Source organism: Anser brachyrhynchus (genome assembly GCF_964034855.1).
Source record: "Anser brachyrhynchus genome assembly, chromosome: 1".
Taxonomy (NCBI): domain Eukaryota; kingdom Metazoa; phylum Chordata; class Aves; order Anseriformes; family Anatidae; genus Anser; species Anser brachyrhynchus.
Window position 1 is genome coordinate 193,916,351 of NC_137694.1, and position 19,496 is coordinate 193,935,846.

At 45.4% G+C, this 19,496-nt stretch overlaps 1 protein-coding gene across 4 annotated transcripts in view; it reads left to right on the forward strand.

Moving 5' to 3' along the window:
- ARHGAP20 (Rho GTPase activating protein 20) overlaps window positions 1-19,496 on the forward strand; it is a 61,968-nt gene that overhangs the window by 36,350 nt on the left and 6,122 nt on the right. For all 4 annotated transcript variants that reach the window (XM_080580375.1, XM_080580377.1, XM_080580376.1 and 1 more), the window contains exons 6-12: window positions 274-358; window positions 3,095-3,172; window positions 7,298-7,364; window positions 9,315-9,497; window positions 14,580-14,758; window positions 17,505-17,666; window positions 18,984-19,093. In XM_080580375.1, the coding sequence (XP_080436501.1) occupies window positions 274-358; window positions 3,095-3,172; window positions 7,298-7,364; window positions 9,315-9,497; window positions 14,580-14,758; window positions 17,505-17,666; window positions 18,984-19,093 (864 nt within the window). The remainder of the gene's footprint in view (window positions 1-273; window positions 359-3,094; window positions 3,173-7,297; window positions 7,365-9,314; window positions 9,498-14,579; window positions 14,759-17,504; window positions 17,667-18,983; window positions 19,094-19,496) is intronic.

The following is a 19,496-nucleotide window of genomic DNA, read 5'->3' on the forward strand; positions in this document are numbered from 1 at the left end:
GGAAGTCCACATGTAGATTTTAAGATTGGTTTCTTTGCAGCTTACTCTGATTCCTGTAATGTATCAATTTGGATACAACAGGGTGTTAGTGGGGGGCATGGTCATCATCCCTTCCAGATAATGCTGGAGGCTCTCCTTTCGTCAGAGATCTTTCTACTGTACTACATCTGGAAATGATTTGCTTCTTGTCCAGTTACTGCTTGATCGCTCTTAAAATCTCAGTCTGATGTTTTCAGTATTAACAAATTACTTTTTTTGTACTTGTTTTTTCAGTCGAATAAGAGAAGAGAAGGAAAAAGACTATCCTAAAAGCATTCCTCTGAAGATAATTGCAAAGGACGTTGGAACCTGTGCATATGTAAGTGCTCTCGAGCTAACCTGGGGATCTAAATTCACATCACCTATGAATGCTATTCATCTGTAAATCCTATGGATATTGGGATGAGGGGTGGACACCTTCTTTTGGGTTGCTGTCTCTTTTGAGAATCCAGCCCCCTCTAGAAGACTCAGCATATGCAGCCCTGAAATGTGTGTTTCCTGTCTCTAATATATGAGTTCCTTTTTAAAGACAGCATTCCTGGTGAGAAATACTGGATCCAGCACACAAGCCAAAGACTGCATGAATTAAAGCCCCGAGAAACACATCTAGAGGAACTTATGCACAAGCATTTTAAGAAATGCCAGTACAATGTTCCTTTTTTTTTCCTTTTAAAACTGATTTAAACCCACAGCTGCCTTCATTCAATTCTGCAAAGTTGCAATGTGTTGTTTTATTGTTTAGAATGATCGTAAATCAGTAAAGCTATGTATGTGAACACTCTGAAATTGCCTTAAACGTGGTTTTCATCAGCTCAGTGATGTTGGTACGTTGTAGGTGCAAAGTAAATTGGTAAAGAAAGATTGTCCACAGGGTGATTTGCACCTTTTTTACTAAGCCATTTTTGACCAATTTAAAGGAAATTCTTGAAGGTAGGCAGTTCCCTAGGGATACCCTAACATTTAGTGATAATCCATCCATTCTTCTCTGCTTCTTAGGCATTTGTCCTTTCTTTCAAACTGAGTTTTTAAGATCTATATTTCATGTTCAGAAGCCTAAAGAGCATTTGCAAGAACATGAGAAGTTTTCACGGAAGTTAGACTTTGTTGGAGATCTTTGTCCAACAGTGACTCTCTGCTTAGAATCCTGTACCTGCACAGAAAGAAGCATAAAAAAGCTGCCTTTTTTTCAGAAAATCATTATTAAGGTGAATTATAATAGAATTGCTGGGTTGCTAAGAGAAATGTTAATGAGCAATAATAATCGTTGTGATAGTTCAAAGGAAGGACTGTAGATCAAGGTGTGCATGTACTCAAAATTCATGTTGAATTTTGTTGTTTTTTGTGTGATTTTTTTTTGTATGCTTTTTCTCCTTAGCTATAATTGGCTTATGTGCCAAATATGTTTTTTTCTGATCCTGATAGTCCTAGAAACGACACACTGTAGTCTAGCTATTATCAGTAATAAAGCAGTGGAGGAGCAGATGGAAACTTTGTAATGCAAATAGTTCTTATGGCACTGTGTTCCCTGTGCTACAGCAGCTGGAGATGCCCAAGAATTATTTCAGTTTTGGAGGACAGGGAATGGTGAATGCAAGGCACAAACCATTTTATCATATTCTAGCCCAGAGCAAAACTTATGCAAATATGCTGACCTACTCCTGAGAGCCAGATGTCATTGCTTTGGGCAAATGTTAAATTTTTTATGGTATGAGCGTTCAGATATGTCCTCAAGCAAGATATACAGTACTCTCACTACTTTCCTTTGATTGCCATGGCAGCTTGCTACCATCAGGGACTTACACACAAGTACAGCTCAGATCTTTCTTAAACGCAGAATGTCAGGGGGTCGATTCACCTGAACATCCTGTGGCCAGTATAAAACTGATACAAATACGCAGAGCAGCAGGGTATAGCAAACCGTCCCGGGACTGGCAGTGAATATTTACATCCTGGCTCTGCCACCCTCCTTTCTTTAGGCGGTTTAGGTGGTTTATTGCAAGCGGGCATGCATTTGTTCTGCCAGGGCTTTACGCTGGCCACGACCCAGCTCCAATCCAGCAGCTGTGTAGTCTCGTTAGCAGAGCCAAACTTGCCTGTGTATCAGGAGGGCTTCATAACTTATGCCTGAGGCCAGGGTAGCTGTGATGACGCCAGCAGAAGGCACGCTGAACGTGCCCTCCCCGCTTACTTTTGCCTCTGCAAGGTGATGGCGGTGGTACTGCCACATCCTGGCGGGGCTGGGGATGGAGGCGTTAATCCTGGTGTGCTTGAGATGCCCAGCCCTGCGGAGGAGCTCGACGCAGCGTGAAGGTAGGGAGCGGTGTCCCGCTGCACGGGGATAAGCCTGGCGCCAGGCAGCAGGTGCTGCAGTCTCACTCTGGGAAAGCTGCCTTGCAGAAAGCCGTGCTTCCTCCAACACAAAGCACAGCCCTTCGTGCTGGGCGCCGTAGCTGTTTAGAAAGAGGGGCTTTATGCCACCCCATGCTTTTCTGATCTGCCAGTCAGCAGAGTCAGGAGGATGCTAGCGAGGCAGTGTTTTTAACAGGAGGACAGATTACCAAGAGGAAGTGTTCCTGGTATTAAGCCAAAATCTAGCTTTGAGAATTCTATATAGAAGGTGGCAAAGGATATAGAGATGAACAGCCTATGTACAGTGTTTTCTTACCAGGGAGATCTTCAATAGAAAAGGAAGGAAGTGATTAACATTTGATATGAGAACCTCTTTTTTCACTAAAAAAAATCACTGAAATGTTTCTTTTTTTTTTTTTCCAAAGGCAACTTGCATACATCTTGTCCCGACTAATCGTGGCACTCTGCCTGTTTGATGGAGCTCTTGGGGAAGCAGGGAGCAAATACAGAAAGTGTACGATGAGGCAGAGGAATCAAAGCTCTGTCTCAGGCAGCTGGGTCTTTCTCTGTGGTGTAACTTACTTATGAAGCAAAATTTTAACTCTCTGTTTTTTTTCAGCAATGAATTATGCAGAGTTATTGGACTTCAGATATTCTTTGCAAATCCAAATCTTTAATACCACTTTCTCCTTTTTTCTGTTCACAGTCAAAAACCCTAACTGTAACCAATGTTGATACAGCAAATGATGTAATTCTCATGGCCCTGCAGCAGCTGGGAATTTCTGTAAGTACTTGCACCAGTTTTAATGAGTCTTTTTGTAGTCACTTTTAATAATCAAATCTCCTCTTGCACCTTTTCCAAGTTTTAGGATATTAATATTAGTTAAAACCTTTATCATAGCAACTCAGTGTTGTTGAAATGAAGCAAAAGGGCCTTGTTAATATATAGACCTCCAGAGATAATCAAATGCCTTAAAAGTGTTGAATAAGACTCCCATCCCTGTAAGGAATCAGTCATACTTGAAATTGCTTTTAAATCTATTTTGCTGATGCATGAGAGGAGATGTTGAGACACAAAAACTGAGAATTTGATGCAGCTCCTTTTGCATACTTCAGTGTGAACAGAAAACCTACTGACCTGCTTGTTTGTTAGTTTCCAAATATGCAAACGCTCATGGTCAGCTGTGTCCTCAGATTACAAATACAAGCGCCGCTCTCAAGTGTCCAGATCAGACACTGTAAATATCCGTGGATCTTCAGTGTCATGTGAGATACGAATGTAACCGGGTGATCGCACAGAATCTGAATGCACCCAATTTAAGCAATGGCCTGAAACTATGTGGAAAGAGGTCTTCCCAGGATACCTAAGATACCTCAGAATAGTGCTCTGAGTAGATGCAGCTATTCCCAGTAGATCCAGTAGTGTCTAAACTAGCTCCCTTTTCTCTAAACCAGAAAAGGAAGTGCCTCAGGTGTTAGCAGGAATCAGTGCCAGAGACAAGAAGTCTGACTCCCTTAGTCTTTTTCTCCCATCGTTTCACAATGTGACTCTACCCAATGCTGATGGACATAGAAGCTCCTGGATGACAGGTTTTTAACTGGCCTGTCAGTCTGCTCTTTGGGTAACAAGGTATTTTTAAATGTGTCGGTCTGGATGCATATGTTCATCTCGATGCAAGGATTCTGACAAGTCTGACCCAGTGCCACTCTTGTGCTTCCCTGAGGCTTCCAGGGACCCCTAGCCAAAGTTAGAGCAGTCTCAGAATTTACCTTCCCTAGCATTCATTATCCCTAATTTATACAGGTTTTAGTACATCCAGGGGCTTATTCTTCTAGCTTGGTGTTTCCTGGGCACAGCAATTTCTATCCCATCTTTTTATGGCTCCGACATCCGATTTACACCAGGGCTGTGGCCCCAGCTCAAGATCCTATAGTCTGTCTGGTTAAGGTAGCTCTGGAGGTGATAGAGGCGAAGAGAACATGATGTGAGTTAAAATCAAGCCCATTGTCTCCCCCAGTGTGCAACCAAAATCAAGAGACTGTGCTATGTTACAACTGCAAGTCTTTATTAGGATGTTTCCTTTTTACCTGTTTTACAGGTATTGTTTGCACTTCCTCATTTCATGTGCAGAAAAAATCAGGAAAATGGTAATATCAAAAAGGAATATTTTGTTTGAGGTGAGCAGGAGGAGGAGCTGGTTCGGTTTCAGCTTTGTGTTCTCTTGTATGTAGCACAGTCAAGCCTTTCCTCCTTTCTACGTTTTTATTTAGAGCAGGGAAAAAATGAAAGCCATTTGAAAGATGTAAAATCTTGCCCACTGAATTATGTGCCCAAGTAACATAGTACATTTTTTCACTGCATCTTCACAGCATAAAGCCTTTTTCATTAGAGACAGATCACAAGATTAGCAGTAGAGTCAGACAAGCTAAATAAATTAAGCTGTAGCCTGTATATCAATCAAACACCCAGCCCCCTCCAAGGATTGCTCTAACTGCGAGGGAGCTTTTCCTTAGGCACCGTCTCAAGGGTTTTTTTTATGTCCAGAGAGAACCACTTGAAAGGAGCTCTGTGACTTTTCGATGGCAATTATAAAAACTACATTTCACATGTTGGGTGATTAATGGGGCTGTTACTTTTGCTGAGTTCACTCTGTTTTAATGCGTCAGGGTTTTTCCCTCTGTGGTTTCTCTGGTAAAATGACAACTAGTTCTTACAAAATGGCATCGAGCCTCTCTTCCAAATGGTCAAGAGGAGCAGAAAGAAGGGCCTTGGGTTTCCCAGCTCCGTACTTGTGTATTCTCCATACAATCCACTTGCTGATTTTTCTGCGACTGCCACGTTTATACTGACAAATGGCCTCACAAAGCCCATAAAGGACAACATTTGCAGCTGGGAGATGAGCACTCTGCCTCCTGAAACTGCACTGCCTAGCTCTTCCCCTTCCCCTGCCTCCCCTTCACAGCCACTAACCCTTCCATATATACATTTAAAGGGAAAAGTAAATACCTTTTCTTGTGCTCCTCAGCTGTATTTATTTGCTCCTGGCAGCTTGCCCTGAGGCTCCAGCGATGTCTCTAAAGCCTATTTATTTTCCTTTTGCCTCCTGCTAGCTAACTTAACAGCAGTGCTAATACGGCCCAGAAAGCTCTGTCAGTCAGAGAGCGAACTGCAAAGGCTTTATTTTAGAGGGCATATCGGCATTACACCAGGTGCGTGCACCAAGCAGAGCCTCAAGAGCTTTGGGGACACTGGGTAAAGGGCCAGACAATGCAAGATAGTAGGCAAATCTGTTTAAAAGGAGGTAGGGTTTAATTTTAGGGCTAAATAAATGCCAGCACTAGGTATTTATCACCTTCTGTAGCCAGAAAAATGTAGACTTCAATTACCCTGATTTAGCAGTGTTACTGAAAAGGGATTTAAGGTGTAAGAGATCACTTTTCATGTGTGTATTTATCCGCATGCTGTTACTCTTTGTCCTGAGAGGGGTTTATATTAAATGTCATTCTTTCTATCTCTATTGCCTCATTGTCATATCTGAAATAATGCGCCATTCTCCTCCTTCAGTTAAACTGTAACATTGTCTTGTATATTTGTGCTAAAGGCAGTATTTAGAATTTGCTTTCAAATCAGCAGTTTTTCAGGGCTTTTCCCAAAGTTGCTCACATTCTCCGATCCTCTGGAAATTGTCTCCTTTGATGTAGGATTGATTTATCCTCTCCGCAGTGAATTTTAAAAGAGGGTTCAACAGCCTTAAAGCACCACCCAACACTCTCAAGTCCTTGAACACAAAACATATGCATCAAAGGGCCAGCAAGGCTGTTTTGGGACAGCATTGAGTTACAGGAATCCCTTGGATGCCATCCTTGCCTTGGCCCCTGTGGTAGGTGCTTGACTGCAGGTGAAAGGGCTCCTGCCCTGTCCCATCCTCCCACGTGCAGCATGGGATGCTCTTCACTGCTGAGGCTGAGCTCGTCCTGCTTGCAGGGGGCGTAGAGAAGCGGGGACAGTGGTGGAGCTGAGGTCTCAGGTGAGAGGCTGGTGGCACCTGTGTGCCAGGACACATCCCAAAGGATGTGATTGCCCTGATCCTGAGGATAGAGCTGAAGGGTCATCTTAGCTCACATGAGCGGCCCACTGTACTCCACATAGAATCACAGGATCATTAAGGCTGGAAAAGACCTCCAAGATCATCTGGTCCAACCGTCCCCCTACCACCAATGTCACCCACTAAACCATGTCCCCAAGCACCATGTCCAACCTTTCCTTGAACACCCCCAGGGATGGTGACTCCACCACCTCCCTGGGCAACGCGTCCCAGTGCCTGACTGCTCTTTCTGAGAAGAAATGTCTCCTCATTTCCAACCTAAATGCTGTGCTCTGCAACAGGCCTCCACCTTGTCCTGCTTATCTGTAACCCTGCGGGGCCATCAGAGCTGTCTCTCCCCCGGGCTGGAGGTTGCCTCATCTCCAGCCTCCTGGGAGCAGGGAAGCACGTGGGACGGGGACTGACTCACCGACAGCATGGCTTACACCTTGGTTAGGCCTCAAAAGCAATCCTGAGTCCTGGCAGGCTGCAACCTCAACCCCTCTGCATCCAGGAGCAGTGCCAAGAACTGGGGCAGGTCACCCCCCATTTCCTACCAAGAGATAACCCCCTTAGAAAGCTGCGCAGTGTTTCCAGAGAGGATGGGTTCTGGCCACTCTCACAGCTCAGAGATGGACCAGGGCTGCTCAAACTGCATTGCAAGTGACAGAATTCAGAAACTTGGATGGTGGCAAATTTGGGTGCCATGAATGTAAGCAGGGCTCTGTTGATGCCAGTGGCAGGGTGGGTATTGTGTTGTGAGAAACCTCACACAAAGCTATTCGTAATGGCTGAGAAACTTATTCTTAATTTTGGTTTCATAGGGCTCTGAAAAAGACTACAAGCTGTGGGTGATTTCAGGAAGAGAAGATGCTCCGTACCCTCTCATTGGTAAGCTGTTGGCATGATTTTATTTTTCAACATTCACTCATTAGTTTTTAGTGCTGAAGGAAGCAAGAAATGCAGAGAATACTGACGTGAAGCTTCCTCTTTATTTTTTCCCCCCGTTTTTCCTCTTACTTCCCCATCATGCAAGTTTGCCTGTTTGGGGAGCTAGTCAGATGCTGATCTTTTGTTTTGAAGAGCAATTGTGTCTGGTTGTGTCATATCCACTGGAAAAAGTTCATTTATTCCTGCACCGTTTTTGCTGTTTTCAGCTGCGTGAGCCTCAGTCTTTGTACAGATCCAGCCTCTCCGCTCCCCCTCCTCCTTCCTTGGAGCTGGTCCAGCTCTACCGTATTTCTTCCTCCATTTCCATAGCATTGTTTACTCTGCCCCCCTCCTCAGCACAACTCGGCAGAGTTTTGAGAAACATTCCCTACTTCCACAACTCAAGAAGCACTTTCCAGTCCTGTATTTCTCTTCCTGGCTGACAGCTCCCCTCTGACTAGGAGCAAACTGTTGGTTGTTCGCTTTCTCAAATGCTTTTGAAAACATTCCCTCACCAGGAATCAACTCAAAGCTGAGAAGTGGTGGGATGGGGGGATTTAATTTTGGCCCGTGGTTCACGGAGAATAAATCCCTTCCCATTATTAAGAACCCTTCCCCGTAGAAGCCCGCATTACTTGTGCTATGTAAGAGTTCACAGACGATTAGAACGAGAGAAATATGTGGATTTTCTGTTTTCCTCCTGCAAATCTAACTCCGGTAAATCTTAGCATTCCTTCTCAAAGCAGCCTCAACTACAATTGCTTTGCTGGAGTCGGACAACATTAATATTTATAAAATGTCTAACCTGTGCACCTTATAGACACTGCAAGCTGTTTTGTCTTTGAAACGTACCAGACTTTGACTTTTAGACCGTTATGTGTAGCTTAGTCAGATAAAATCACAGCTGTGATTATAAATGTAGAACCAGAGAGGTCAGAGATGGGGAAGACCTTTTTAACTGTCTGACCCTCTTTCCCTGAAAATTCAATGTACAGTCTGTGGAAAAGAAGGACCTGACAGTAAACTGATGCTGCTCCTGATATTTACACAAAGGTTTATCAAATGAGGCCAGCTTTTAGCATAGGTGCACATCAGAAGCAGAATTCAACTGTGCTTCAGTTTCACTCCATCTATAATGCCAAACAAACATTGTTTCTTCTGCTAGCAGCATTCAAGTCCAAGTGCAAGCTAACAAAAACTTCCTAGCTTCAGATTTAATACATTTCAACTGGCACGTCTTTGGACGAGTCCAAAAAAAACTATCTTTCTGGTGGCATTTTTGAAAGCTCCCCCCGAAATGAATTGCCTCTGTGTAGTCCCTGAAGATGCTGGGTAGTGCAGCCCGCAGCTCATCTGCATCAGCCCCGTGATTAACGCTTCCTTCCTGTCCCAGCCTCAGACAGGAACCGCGATTGTGTCTCTTTTGGCTGCGCCGAAGGTGGTTGCACTTACCACGGAGAGGCAGGGGAGATCACTTTCACACTGGATTTCTTTGGTTTTGCGTGCTCAGCAAAAATCTGACAGGCGACTGCTCCCAAAATCGCATTTCTTGCCAGAAGCGTGTGAGAAGCGAGTACCTAAACTTGGAGCAGCGCGAGTAAAGCAGTAGAAAGAATGAACGCTGATTGCAGAAATAGCCACTTGTATTTTTCTGACGGGCTTTTATATGATACAGCTGTAATAGATCTGATTCTCCTTTTACATCTGTGTAGCTACACTGAACGCAGTAACTCCATATCAGCCAGTGTATGATTTGTGCCAGTGTAAACATGCAGAAAAGCGTCAGTTCTGAGGTTACCAAGAAATTGCTGCTGGCCAGCTTGCAAAATCTGCCTTCCCTCTGAGATAGATGGGAGTTTTGCAAGTCTCCGGCCAATCCAACCCAGACGATGACAATTCCTCTTTGCACAGGCCACGAATATCCCTTTGGAATTAAGATCAGCCACATCCGCGACGCGATGCCCCACGGGTCGAAGCACTGTGCCTGCCCCCGGCAGCTTCAGGGATCCTTCCTGACGGAGCAGCTGCCCCAGGAGCTGCAGTGCCAGTTCGTGCTGAAGCCCAGCCGCCTGGCCGAGTGCCCGCCGCTGCACGGTACGTCGCCCCGCTCGCCAGCCTCCTTCCTCCAGAGCCTGCCCACGTCCTGGCTCTGCTGCGGCAAGCCAACGCGCTGGGACAGGGGGTGGGAAGTGAAGAGGAGTGGGCAGATGTTCGCTCCAGCTGCACGGGGATTTTGCGGTGTAGTTCTCCTTGATTTGAGCGTGCTGTTGCATGTGTGCCGTTTTTTTGTTAAGGTACATTTTGACAAACTGCCTGTCAAGGGGTTGCTCTAAAACCAGCAAAAGAAAGACAAGATCTCTCCCCTGCATTTTTTTTTTGAAGTCTGTTAGCAGAGCTTCTCCCTGCAGCCCTCGCTGTGCTCTACAGCAAGGCAGGGTGGTTTTGTGGTTCACAGTCAAGGCTTCACTTTGGCACAGAATTCCCATGCAACACTTGGCAACATCTTTTATCTGACCAAGGTGCTAAACAAGTACCCACCTCCCTCAGCAGGATCCCTCACGTGGCACAGCCTGGGCATGAATTTGGGCATGAATCTGGGTTTGAGAACCTAGATGAAGTGAGTGAATACAACTTCTTTATTTCATTTCTCTCATCGAAATGAAGATAGTAATATTTTCTCCTTCCTTTGGCCTTGATCCTGCAAAAATATGAGCACCTGCTCTCTGTTTTGCGCTCTGTTGTCAATGACACAGTGACTGCTCACTGCTTGTGAGTAAAACATGAGCTCTCCATCTTATAAAAAAAGATGGAGAGCAACTTTTTGCTCGGGCAGTCAACGACAAGACAAGGGGGAATGGTTTTAAACTAAAAGAGGGGAGATTTAGTTTAGGTATAAGGAGGAAATTCTTCCCTCAGAGGGTGGTGAGGCCCTGGCACAGGCTGCCCAGAGAAGCTGTGGGTGCCCCATCCCTGGAGGTGCTCAAGGCCAGGCTGGATGGGGCTTTGGGCAACCTGGTCTGGTGGGAGGTGTCCCTGCCCATGGCAGGGGGTTGGAATTAGATCTTTAAGGTCCCTTCCAACCCAAACCTTTATGTGATTCTGTGATTCTATGAAAACAAGTGAGTAGATCTTGACAGGACTGGGGCATTAGACTACAAATGCTGTATGATAAGGATGCATCCCACAATGTGTATTTATTGTGCTTAACATACTATCACACTAAGCTTAGTTAGGAGCTCTGCCCTAGCTCACCATTAATGACTGTATACGAATAAAAAGCACACTTCATTATCCTATGCAAGCCCCAATAGCCAAGATCTCCCACAACGTATGAGTAGAATCCATTTGTAATGTTTTTAGAAATTAAATATAGCAAGTTTATATCAGTGCCTATTACAAATTATTCTGGAAATTGATTGCATTTTATATAAATTAATTTCCTTTCCACGCTCATTCACCCCCCCCCCCCCGGTAATTTGTATCATATATTACTTCACGGCATATTTCAAGAATGAGGCAATCTAGCGAAGGGGTGTAATTAGGTTTACAGGCCCCGCTTGGCAGCTGACATTGACTGGCAAGAGAAAATAGGAATGCAAATCAGCCCCGTAAAGCCCCAGCGCAGATGTGTTGTCAGCAGCGCGGTGCGAGCCGCGGGAGGGGAGGCCGGGCTGGCGCTGGGGCAGCAGACGCCCGGGGCAGGCTGCGAGTCGTGCCCAGGGATGGGATACACAGGAGGAGGAGAGGCTTTTTCTGCTTTCATCCTTGGCTGGCAGAACCTTTCCGAGTGATGCGTAGGTCTGGCTGCTTGCAGACCAGATTATCGTGCTGCTCGGTGTGCTCTTCCCGCCTCCTCCTCGCCTGTTTTGGTTTTGGAAAATGGAAAGTGGTACCTGTGTGCAAGCCAAGGCTGTGATCTGGTTTGGGGCTTGTCTTCTGATCAGAGAGCCAGGAGCTGCGGTGTTGTCGGGGACCACTAGGCACAACACCACGTGCAGGGCAACTCACAGGGAGAAGGGTCTGGGAGCCCACACTTTGCTGCCCACGTGCCGTGTAACCCTCCCTCCATCCCTTCCTCCGTCCTTCCCTCAAGAGAAATCCGTCCCAGACTGGGACAAGAGGCCTTACCTCCTCCTCAAGAAGGGATTGCTATTCTGGGATTTACCTGAGCGCTGAGATTATTCTGTTTATTTTTCCTTAAAATGCAATAAAATCAGCAACTTGGAAACCGAATTTGAGCAGCACCTCCAGCAAGGCTCTCAGCTGACGCCTGCAGCCATCTCACTGTAACCCTCATGCAGACACGACATGTGCCCTTGGAAAGCTCAGAGGCATGAGATTTTTAACCAAATGTCACCTGGCCAAGGGTGACATTTACCCTGTGGTGGTGGAACCGCTGGGCTGAACGCCCGGCCCTGGAGGCAGCAGGGGGAAGCCGCCCGGTTGTACCAACGTGCCCCACGTTAGGCGGCTGTGTCTGATGAACATATGTCTAAAAATATTGTAAATATTGATTTGCCTGAAGTTTAACTTGAAAGAACTGGCTGCTGTCAGTGGCTCATCTGTCGTCCAGATTATTATTTAATCATCTGTGAAAGAGAAAGCAAAATGTAAGCAAGTTGGTCTCAATACGGGAAGGAGGTCTCTGAAAACTGTTTGAAAGGGATTTGGTCAGAATGGCTGCTAGGTTTTTAACTAGGTCTGCGGCTTTACTGGGAAGTTTCTGGTTAGTCTACGGGAAGAGGAAATGGCACTTGGGTGGCTGAGCCACTACCAATGAATGGACTAAATTCCCTGAGTATAAAATACGCATAGAATTGATCCCTAGGCAGACGGCTGCTGTCGTGAGCTCTGAGCAAGATCTGCAACCAAAGTAGTGTTGCTTTATTCTGATTCTGGGCTTAGAATTTTCCCCCATAACAAGGCCTGGGGTACAGTGCTGGTGTTTCCCTGTGGAAGTTGTGCATCTGTCTTGGCTGAGAGGAGGTTGGACACCCAATGCAACTTTGCACAGAGTCAAGAGAAGAAAGTTCTCGTCCTCCCTTTCTCACCTGCTCTTTACCCTGACACTTCTGAGTCCCCTTCGAAACAGGGATAGGAAACACATGAGTTCTGTCACTGGTGAGTGTTGATTTTGTGCGAGGTGGCATTTCACTGCTGTGCATTAGTTGTTGGTTTCTGTCCTGGTATGGTGAAGAACACCACTTAAAATTTTCCTCCTGCCTCAGGAGAGCTGCATTTAAGCACAATTTCCATTCGGTCGCCTTGTCCATTTGGGCTTTGGCTTTCTGGAGTGGAGCAAACAGTGAGAGACTTAAGAAAAGTTCTTTGTTTTAAGGTCTTCATTTTAAGACCCCTTTTTCTTTTTCATTTCTGCTATTCCTGTGTCTCCAAAATAGGACCTCTCCTTAATTTTTACTCCTGCCAGATCTACAGGGCTACCAGAAAAAAAAAAAGAAAAAAAACCCACCAAAATGTATTTGTGACTGGGTGACTAGAACTGCAAGAGAGGCAAACCACAGTCACATGCTCATGTCCTGCTCATCTGAAAGAAAAAATGTTGTTTTGAAAGTTTTTCTTAGTTATGTTCTCCCAAAACATGATGTGTCAAGTAAAGCCTTAGACATTGCCAAGCTCATATTTCATGAAGCTTTGGACTGCTTAAAATGTATATCCTCGTTATTTTTTATGAAAAGAATTTTTCATCGGGCTTTAGCATTCATATGCTCACATTTTGAGTAAAACTGCAACTTTTCATCCTGTAAACCTCTAATGAAAAGACTTCCACCCATTCCCGAAGGGAGCATGATCTTCCAGAATGGAATGATGTATAACAGAAAATCACTATTGGGGCTAAAAAATGCATGTAACGAAGAACAGGAGAAAAAAAATGTGGTATGATACTGCGATCCATGCTTCTGCAAGCCTTGCTTCTACCCTCTGCCCTCCACAACAGCAGAAAGCTGAATGTTTGACCAGGTGAAAGAACCAGCTGATAGAAAGGTGCATAAGGTAGGTGAGCTACTAAATCAAAGCTGAGTGGCTTTGAAGACTTCAGAAAAGGAAAAGTATGTTGGAGTAAGTTTTTCCCAGTTAGCACTTCCATCATAAATGGCGTCAACTCACCTTTAACAGTAGCCCATGCTTTTCAGAAGCATTTAACTCGCTGATGTTGAGAGAGGTCATGTTAAAAAACTCTTTGTGTCTTAACATCAGTATTTCCTTCTTCATGCACTGTGAACAAGGGCTTCAATTAGCGGTGCTCTTTAGCCGTCTAATGAAATACATTAAAATAAATGAAGACAAATGGAGCCCATCAGTGTGCTGGCAGCATGCTGAAATGCCATCTGGAAAGCGTCGATCAAAGGGCAGGCACCATCCCTGCGTCGTGGTCAGTAAGGACACGCTAGTTCTGCGGAGAGGAGAGCAAAGGTGGCGGCTTCTCCTAGCCTGACAACGTCTCACCCAGTCAGTGAGGGGGAATGGGCTAAAGTTGTGCCAGGGGAGGTTTAGGTTGGATGTTAGGAAAAACTTCTTTACTGAAAGGGTTGTTAGGCATTGGAATGGGCTGCCCAGGGAAGTGGTTGAGTCACCATCCCTGGAGGTCTGTAAAAGACATTTAGATGTAGCCCTTAGTGATGTGGTTTAGTGGAGGACTTGTTAGTGTTAGGTCAGAGGTTGGACTGGGTGATCTTGGAGGTCTCTTCCAACCTAGATGATTCTGTGATTCTCTGGCGTTACTTGTGGAGAGTGGAGCTAGGATGCCTCCGGACGGTCAGCCAAGGTGAGGACAGTGGTGTTTTTTTACCCATTTTTTCCGGAGAAGGTCTGTGGTTCGCACCTGTGGGTAGGAAACGAGTCACTGGGCACAGGCCAGCTCCACGGGAAGCCGCTGGGCTGAGGTTCACCATCCTGCACTGAGGGGTAGGCGCTGGTGCTGTGCTGTAGCCGTGCAGTGCAGGTCTTGGTGAGCCTCTCAAGACTGTGGGTAGGGCAGCGCAGTCTCCACACACACACGCAGGTATGCACGTGGTGGATTAGGCTGAGCCGGGTGCCAAGGAGTTGGTTTGGTTCGTGTCATTTTTTCCTTTGAAACCATAGTAGCCACCGCAAAACAAATACTGGAATTAGAATTGAAATGCATTTCTTCTAATAAACACCTCTCTCTTTTCCCAGACTTAAGCCAGAAGTCGTTTAAAAGGAAAAGATCTATCATAAACTGGGCTTTTTGGCGTGGCCCAGGCACTCACTTGGACAATGTGCCCCTCTCCTCAACATCTGCTGCTCCTGGGAAGCTCTTTGGCCTCTTGCTAACAGCCATCTGTGAGGATGACAACCTGCCCAAACCTCTCTTGGTGAGTCCCAGGCTCGGGGCTGGCTCTTACAGTGGTGGAATTTCTTTGAGAACGTGGGGATGCGGTGTAAACGGGACACTGAAACTACTCGAGCAGAGCAAACAGAAGGAAGCCTCATTTATGCTTCCCAGCAAGAACTCTGGTTTTTAACATATGCTGTGATCAGGCCTGGTCGGTACCAGACAGCCTGAGAAGCGTGTGGTGGGTCGACTGCTCTGGGCTGTTGCTTCCTTACAGCCCATGCTGTACGGCTGGCTCCCTAATCCTCACTCACACGGTGTAAATACACACCACATTCATGCACACTTCTTAAACCACTCCCAAGGTCTCAGCAAAACCCCCGACTCCAGTCAGGTTGTGCCTGCTGTCCAGTGCAGGCAGACCATGCTTGCGTAGAAATGCCTCCTGTCCTTAAGCAGACAATTTCAGAGCCTTTCTTGGAGGCATCCCAGCACTCTGGGTCCTCACTTTTGATCTGGCATTGCCACTGCAAAAATGGTTGCGATGGCTGGAGGCTTCAGGAACACCTCAGCATCTGTTCACCCTGTGTCAAGCAAGTGCTCGTGCTGTGGGTGCTCAAAACTCCCTCCCCACCCAGTCCAGGGACATCAGAAACGTCCTAGAGCCCATCCTAGGCACAATTAAGATAGATGTGTGGCATTTTTTGGTCGGGAGGGTGTCCTGAGGACTGCCCTGTTATTAATGCAGCAATTGAAACGTTTGTGGAGGGGGAGGGAAGAGCGCCCACCATGATCCCTGCAGGATTGGGCCCTTGCTCTTAGCAGACTGCCTTCCAGCTGGCACAACTCGCCAGAACCCCACTGAAATCAGTGGGGTTACATCAGTTTATAGTAACAGATGGTTTGTCTCCAAAGCTTGTGCTTGATGTGCTGCTTTAGCATTGCCTGAATAGTGAATCATACCAGGACTTTTGGGTCTTGTAATAGTGTTGGTTTTTAGTTCCCTTTGAGGGGGAATTGTACATTTTTATCAGTTAGGTTATTTAAGTAAGACTGCCAGGGATGGACTCTGTAAAAATCTGGTCTCTCTTTTTCCCCATCTAAGAGAGGAGCCAGTGCTGCATTTTGGAAATTTTTCCAAAACCTAAATATTCAGAGATTCATATCTAAGTTACATCTAACATATCTAAGTTACTAAGTATAGCATCGGAGCTTGGTAGACTTTGTGGTTTGAATCTTAAAACACCGTGTTTATGCCCAAAATATAACTCGCTTTTGATTTCTCATGCGTCTCTGGAGAATGGAAAACTGCATCTGAGGTACTGTGTGGGATACACCTGCAAGAGAAGGGAAACATCAGGGATGAATGCTGCAGGCATGTTTGATAGCCCTGCTGCAAAGCTCTACGCTCGCTTTTCACAGCTGAAGGGCTCTCTTTTAGGCACTGCTACACCAAATTGTCTTACACCAGTAGCTTCATTCATGTAATTCTTTTGGATTTACTATTGTAAGGGGGCCTTCCCCGTTTTATTTTGTGGGTGTTTTATTCAAAATATATTTTAAAAGTGTTTGTTCAGGCACTGGAGCTCAGTCTGTTTTGACAGCAGTAAGTCCCTGCAAGGAAAATGGAAATGCTGCCACGAGTCCTGCTGCCACGAAAGGTGCTGCTCTGACGTGTCTGCGCAGCCGCGAGTGGCTTTCCACTTCCGCAGAGTGAGAGGAAGCATTAAGAAAGTAAAGATTAGGAAAATAGTTTTCCTGAGGGATATCTGCATTGCTGTGTGTCAGGAAGACTGACCTTACAGCCCAGACTCTGAAAGAAACCACATGCTGCTGCTTGGCCGTTACTGTTGGAGTAACTTGGTTTAATGATGACAGGTTCTCCCCCACCATCCCTTCTGATAAGTTGGCCCTCAGACCACCGTGTGCCTGCACATAATTCAGAGACTGTCTACGTGCATTTCCCCTCAAAAGAGACAAACATGACAAATCCCACATTGCTCAGAACGCGGCTGCGGAGAAGTGTCTGAGAGGCACCCCAAACGAGGCTGCAGAGAATTAAACAGCTGGGGAAAACTGTGTCATCCTATCTTGGGAGAGGTCTTTGATTTGAGCATTTCTGCTCATTTTCCTCTTTTATTTAGCAGAAGAAATCAGGCCCTCGTGTTATTTTAGAAGCTGGGCAGAAATCTGCTTGTTTCCTCTGAGCTGCTTGCGGGGTGCAATGCCACTCACAAGAAGCAGAAGGGAGTAAAATCCAGCTCTGATGTGGAAGTGCAGATGGATATTAAAAAAGGAAGCACTTTCCAGCTTGGATAACATCTCCTTTTTTCAGACCTCAGTCTGATAAGTTGCAGCAGAAGTCTTCCTCTCTGGTCGGTGCTAATATCAAACACACTGATGAGTGGGGAGGATTTTATGTCTTCCTGCAAAGGGCGCTGCAGAAGGCACACGGTAGCCTTTTCCCATACCACAGTGTTTATTTATTTCAGTGGCTTGGCTAAAACTGGTACAGATCCTGGAAGAGATTGTGCACGAGGTTCGTGCTCTGCAGTGGTGGCACCGTGTTTTTGAAGGGACATTTTCCAAAATCAGTTCCCTGGACCATAGCTTTGCTGTGCAGTTTGGCGTGGCCTGGAGGGAGCCTTGAGTTGTGTTTAACTTGTGAGCTTTTTGAGGACTCAGAGGTTCTTGCCTGTGACAAAAGTGGTAAAACCACACTTCAGTGGTAGTGGACAATAAAATGTGTTTCTGACAAAGCCCCTCTGCCTTTTGATTTTGTTTAGGACATGCTTTCCCTCCTTTACCAAGAAGGTCCTTCCACCGAGGGTATTTTCAGACGCTCTGGAAGTGCAAAAACCTGCAAAGAGCTCAAGGAGAAGCTTGATTCAGGCGCCGAAGTGGACTTAGCCTGTGAATCCATATTTGTGACAGCATCTTTGTTTAAGGTACATGAAGAACGTTCCTTTCTCCCTTTTCGGGTGAGAGCAGCACAGATCTTGGGCACAAACAAGTCGGGCTTTTCACCAGGGACAAGCCCAGAGGGGAGTTGATAGTCTGAATTAACAATGGGCTGGCACATTAACATGAGGGTCACGGAAGGAAGCTACCGCTGGATTAGGATGGGGAAGAGGACTGGTCAGCTTGTTTTGCTGCCAGCTTTCCTGAGGTCTCAGTTACATCCTGGTCCTGCAACTCTCTTAATCTCTCCTTAAAGTCAATGAAATACTGGAAAGGCGAATTTGCAGACCTGTTTCTGTATTCATCAGTAATATCTTACACCACAGACCCTTGCAAACATATGGTGTTGCCTGAAATACTGGGGTTATTTTTCCCATGGATTATCTTTTCTTACACACTTGTATGTTAACAGCAATGTTGCTTGTGCAAAAAGCATTGCACACCTTCAGCAGAACAGCAGCCACAAGGAGCGTATTTCTCTTCATATTTTATTACAGTACATCTGTTTATGTATAGCTTTTAGCTTAAAAGAAATTGTAATAGCCATTCTCCAGCAAGCATTGCTTTGGGGGAATAGTTTTACCACAGAAAACCATTCTTGCTGCCACATGAGAGGTTTTCATGGGTGAGACTTACACTGTTACGTGTCTGCTGGTGGTTTTAGGGCACACCTATAAGAGCATGGGGGCAGTCACCACATAAGAGCAAATGTGTTATTCATGTGCACCATAGCGTCTCTTACCCTAACGTGTTTGGGAAGGTGGGATTTGGGCTTCTTCCCAAGCTTCAACAGTTTGCCTGCCAGTAGTTGAGTTATTTGGAGACAGGAGCAGGAAGACTGTCCCGGACTGGTACAAATACTCCATATCAAAAAGGACAAGGCAGGCAGAGATGCCTTGGAGTTCTTGTGGTCTGGTGGGGTTGAAGGTTGTCATCTGAGGAGGATAAACAGGGGCTACAGATGGACTCAAGTGATAAGTAAAGGCAGACAAACAGTATCAAAATAACTGGCCCCAGCGCAGGTGGGTTTTTTTAGTTAAACAACAGCAGATGAAACATCCATCCCAGTACCTCTATTTTGATAGGAAAGGGTGAGGACAAGTCAGGAAAATTTTCACTTCTAGCATAATCCAAAGAACGTCTTTATCTCAGATGATTTTCTGATGTTTTTTTTGTGGATCAAGACGCTTGTCAGCTAGTGCTGTCCTACTGATACATCTTCTTGTATCTGCATAGATTATTCCTGTTTCCTCCCACACTCCAGAATAGCTGCTCACGTTTTCTTCTTCTTTTTTCTGGATAAGGATTTTCTTCGCAACATCCCAGGCAGCATTTTGTCATCCCAGCTCTGTGATAAGTGGGTCTCTGTGATGGATCAAGGAAATAACGAAGAGAAGATAAAAAGCATCCAAAGGTAGAGTTACTTATATTCTCTGTATTCTCTTCCTGTAAAATTATATCCCAGAATGCAGAATCCCAAACATTCAATTTACAACCTGCAATTAAAAAACCACAACTTTAAATAGATGCTAAAAATATCTTTGCATATAACGGAGCATTTAAACATACATTTATATTTAAGGGAGAGCCTGTATGGGGCAAATTTATGACTCTTTTGTCACACTTTTCTGCCTTTTGTGAATGCCAGTAAATAAATGAAATATCTTTTTATGAAAAAAATATTTATAATATTTATAAATATGCTGTCCAAGATCTGGATTTCTGCCTGGTACCAAAGCCAGAGTCATCCACAGGGAACCTGTGCATGCTGGGTGACAGAGCAGCTGAAATCAGTTCCTCATATTTCCCCCTCATTC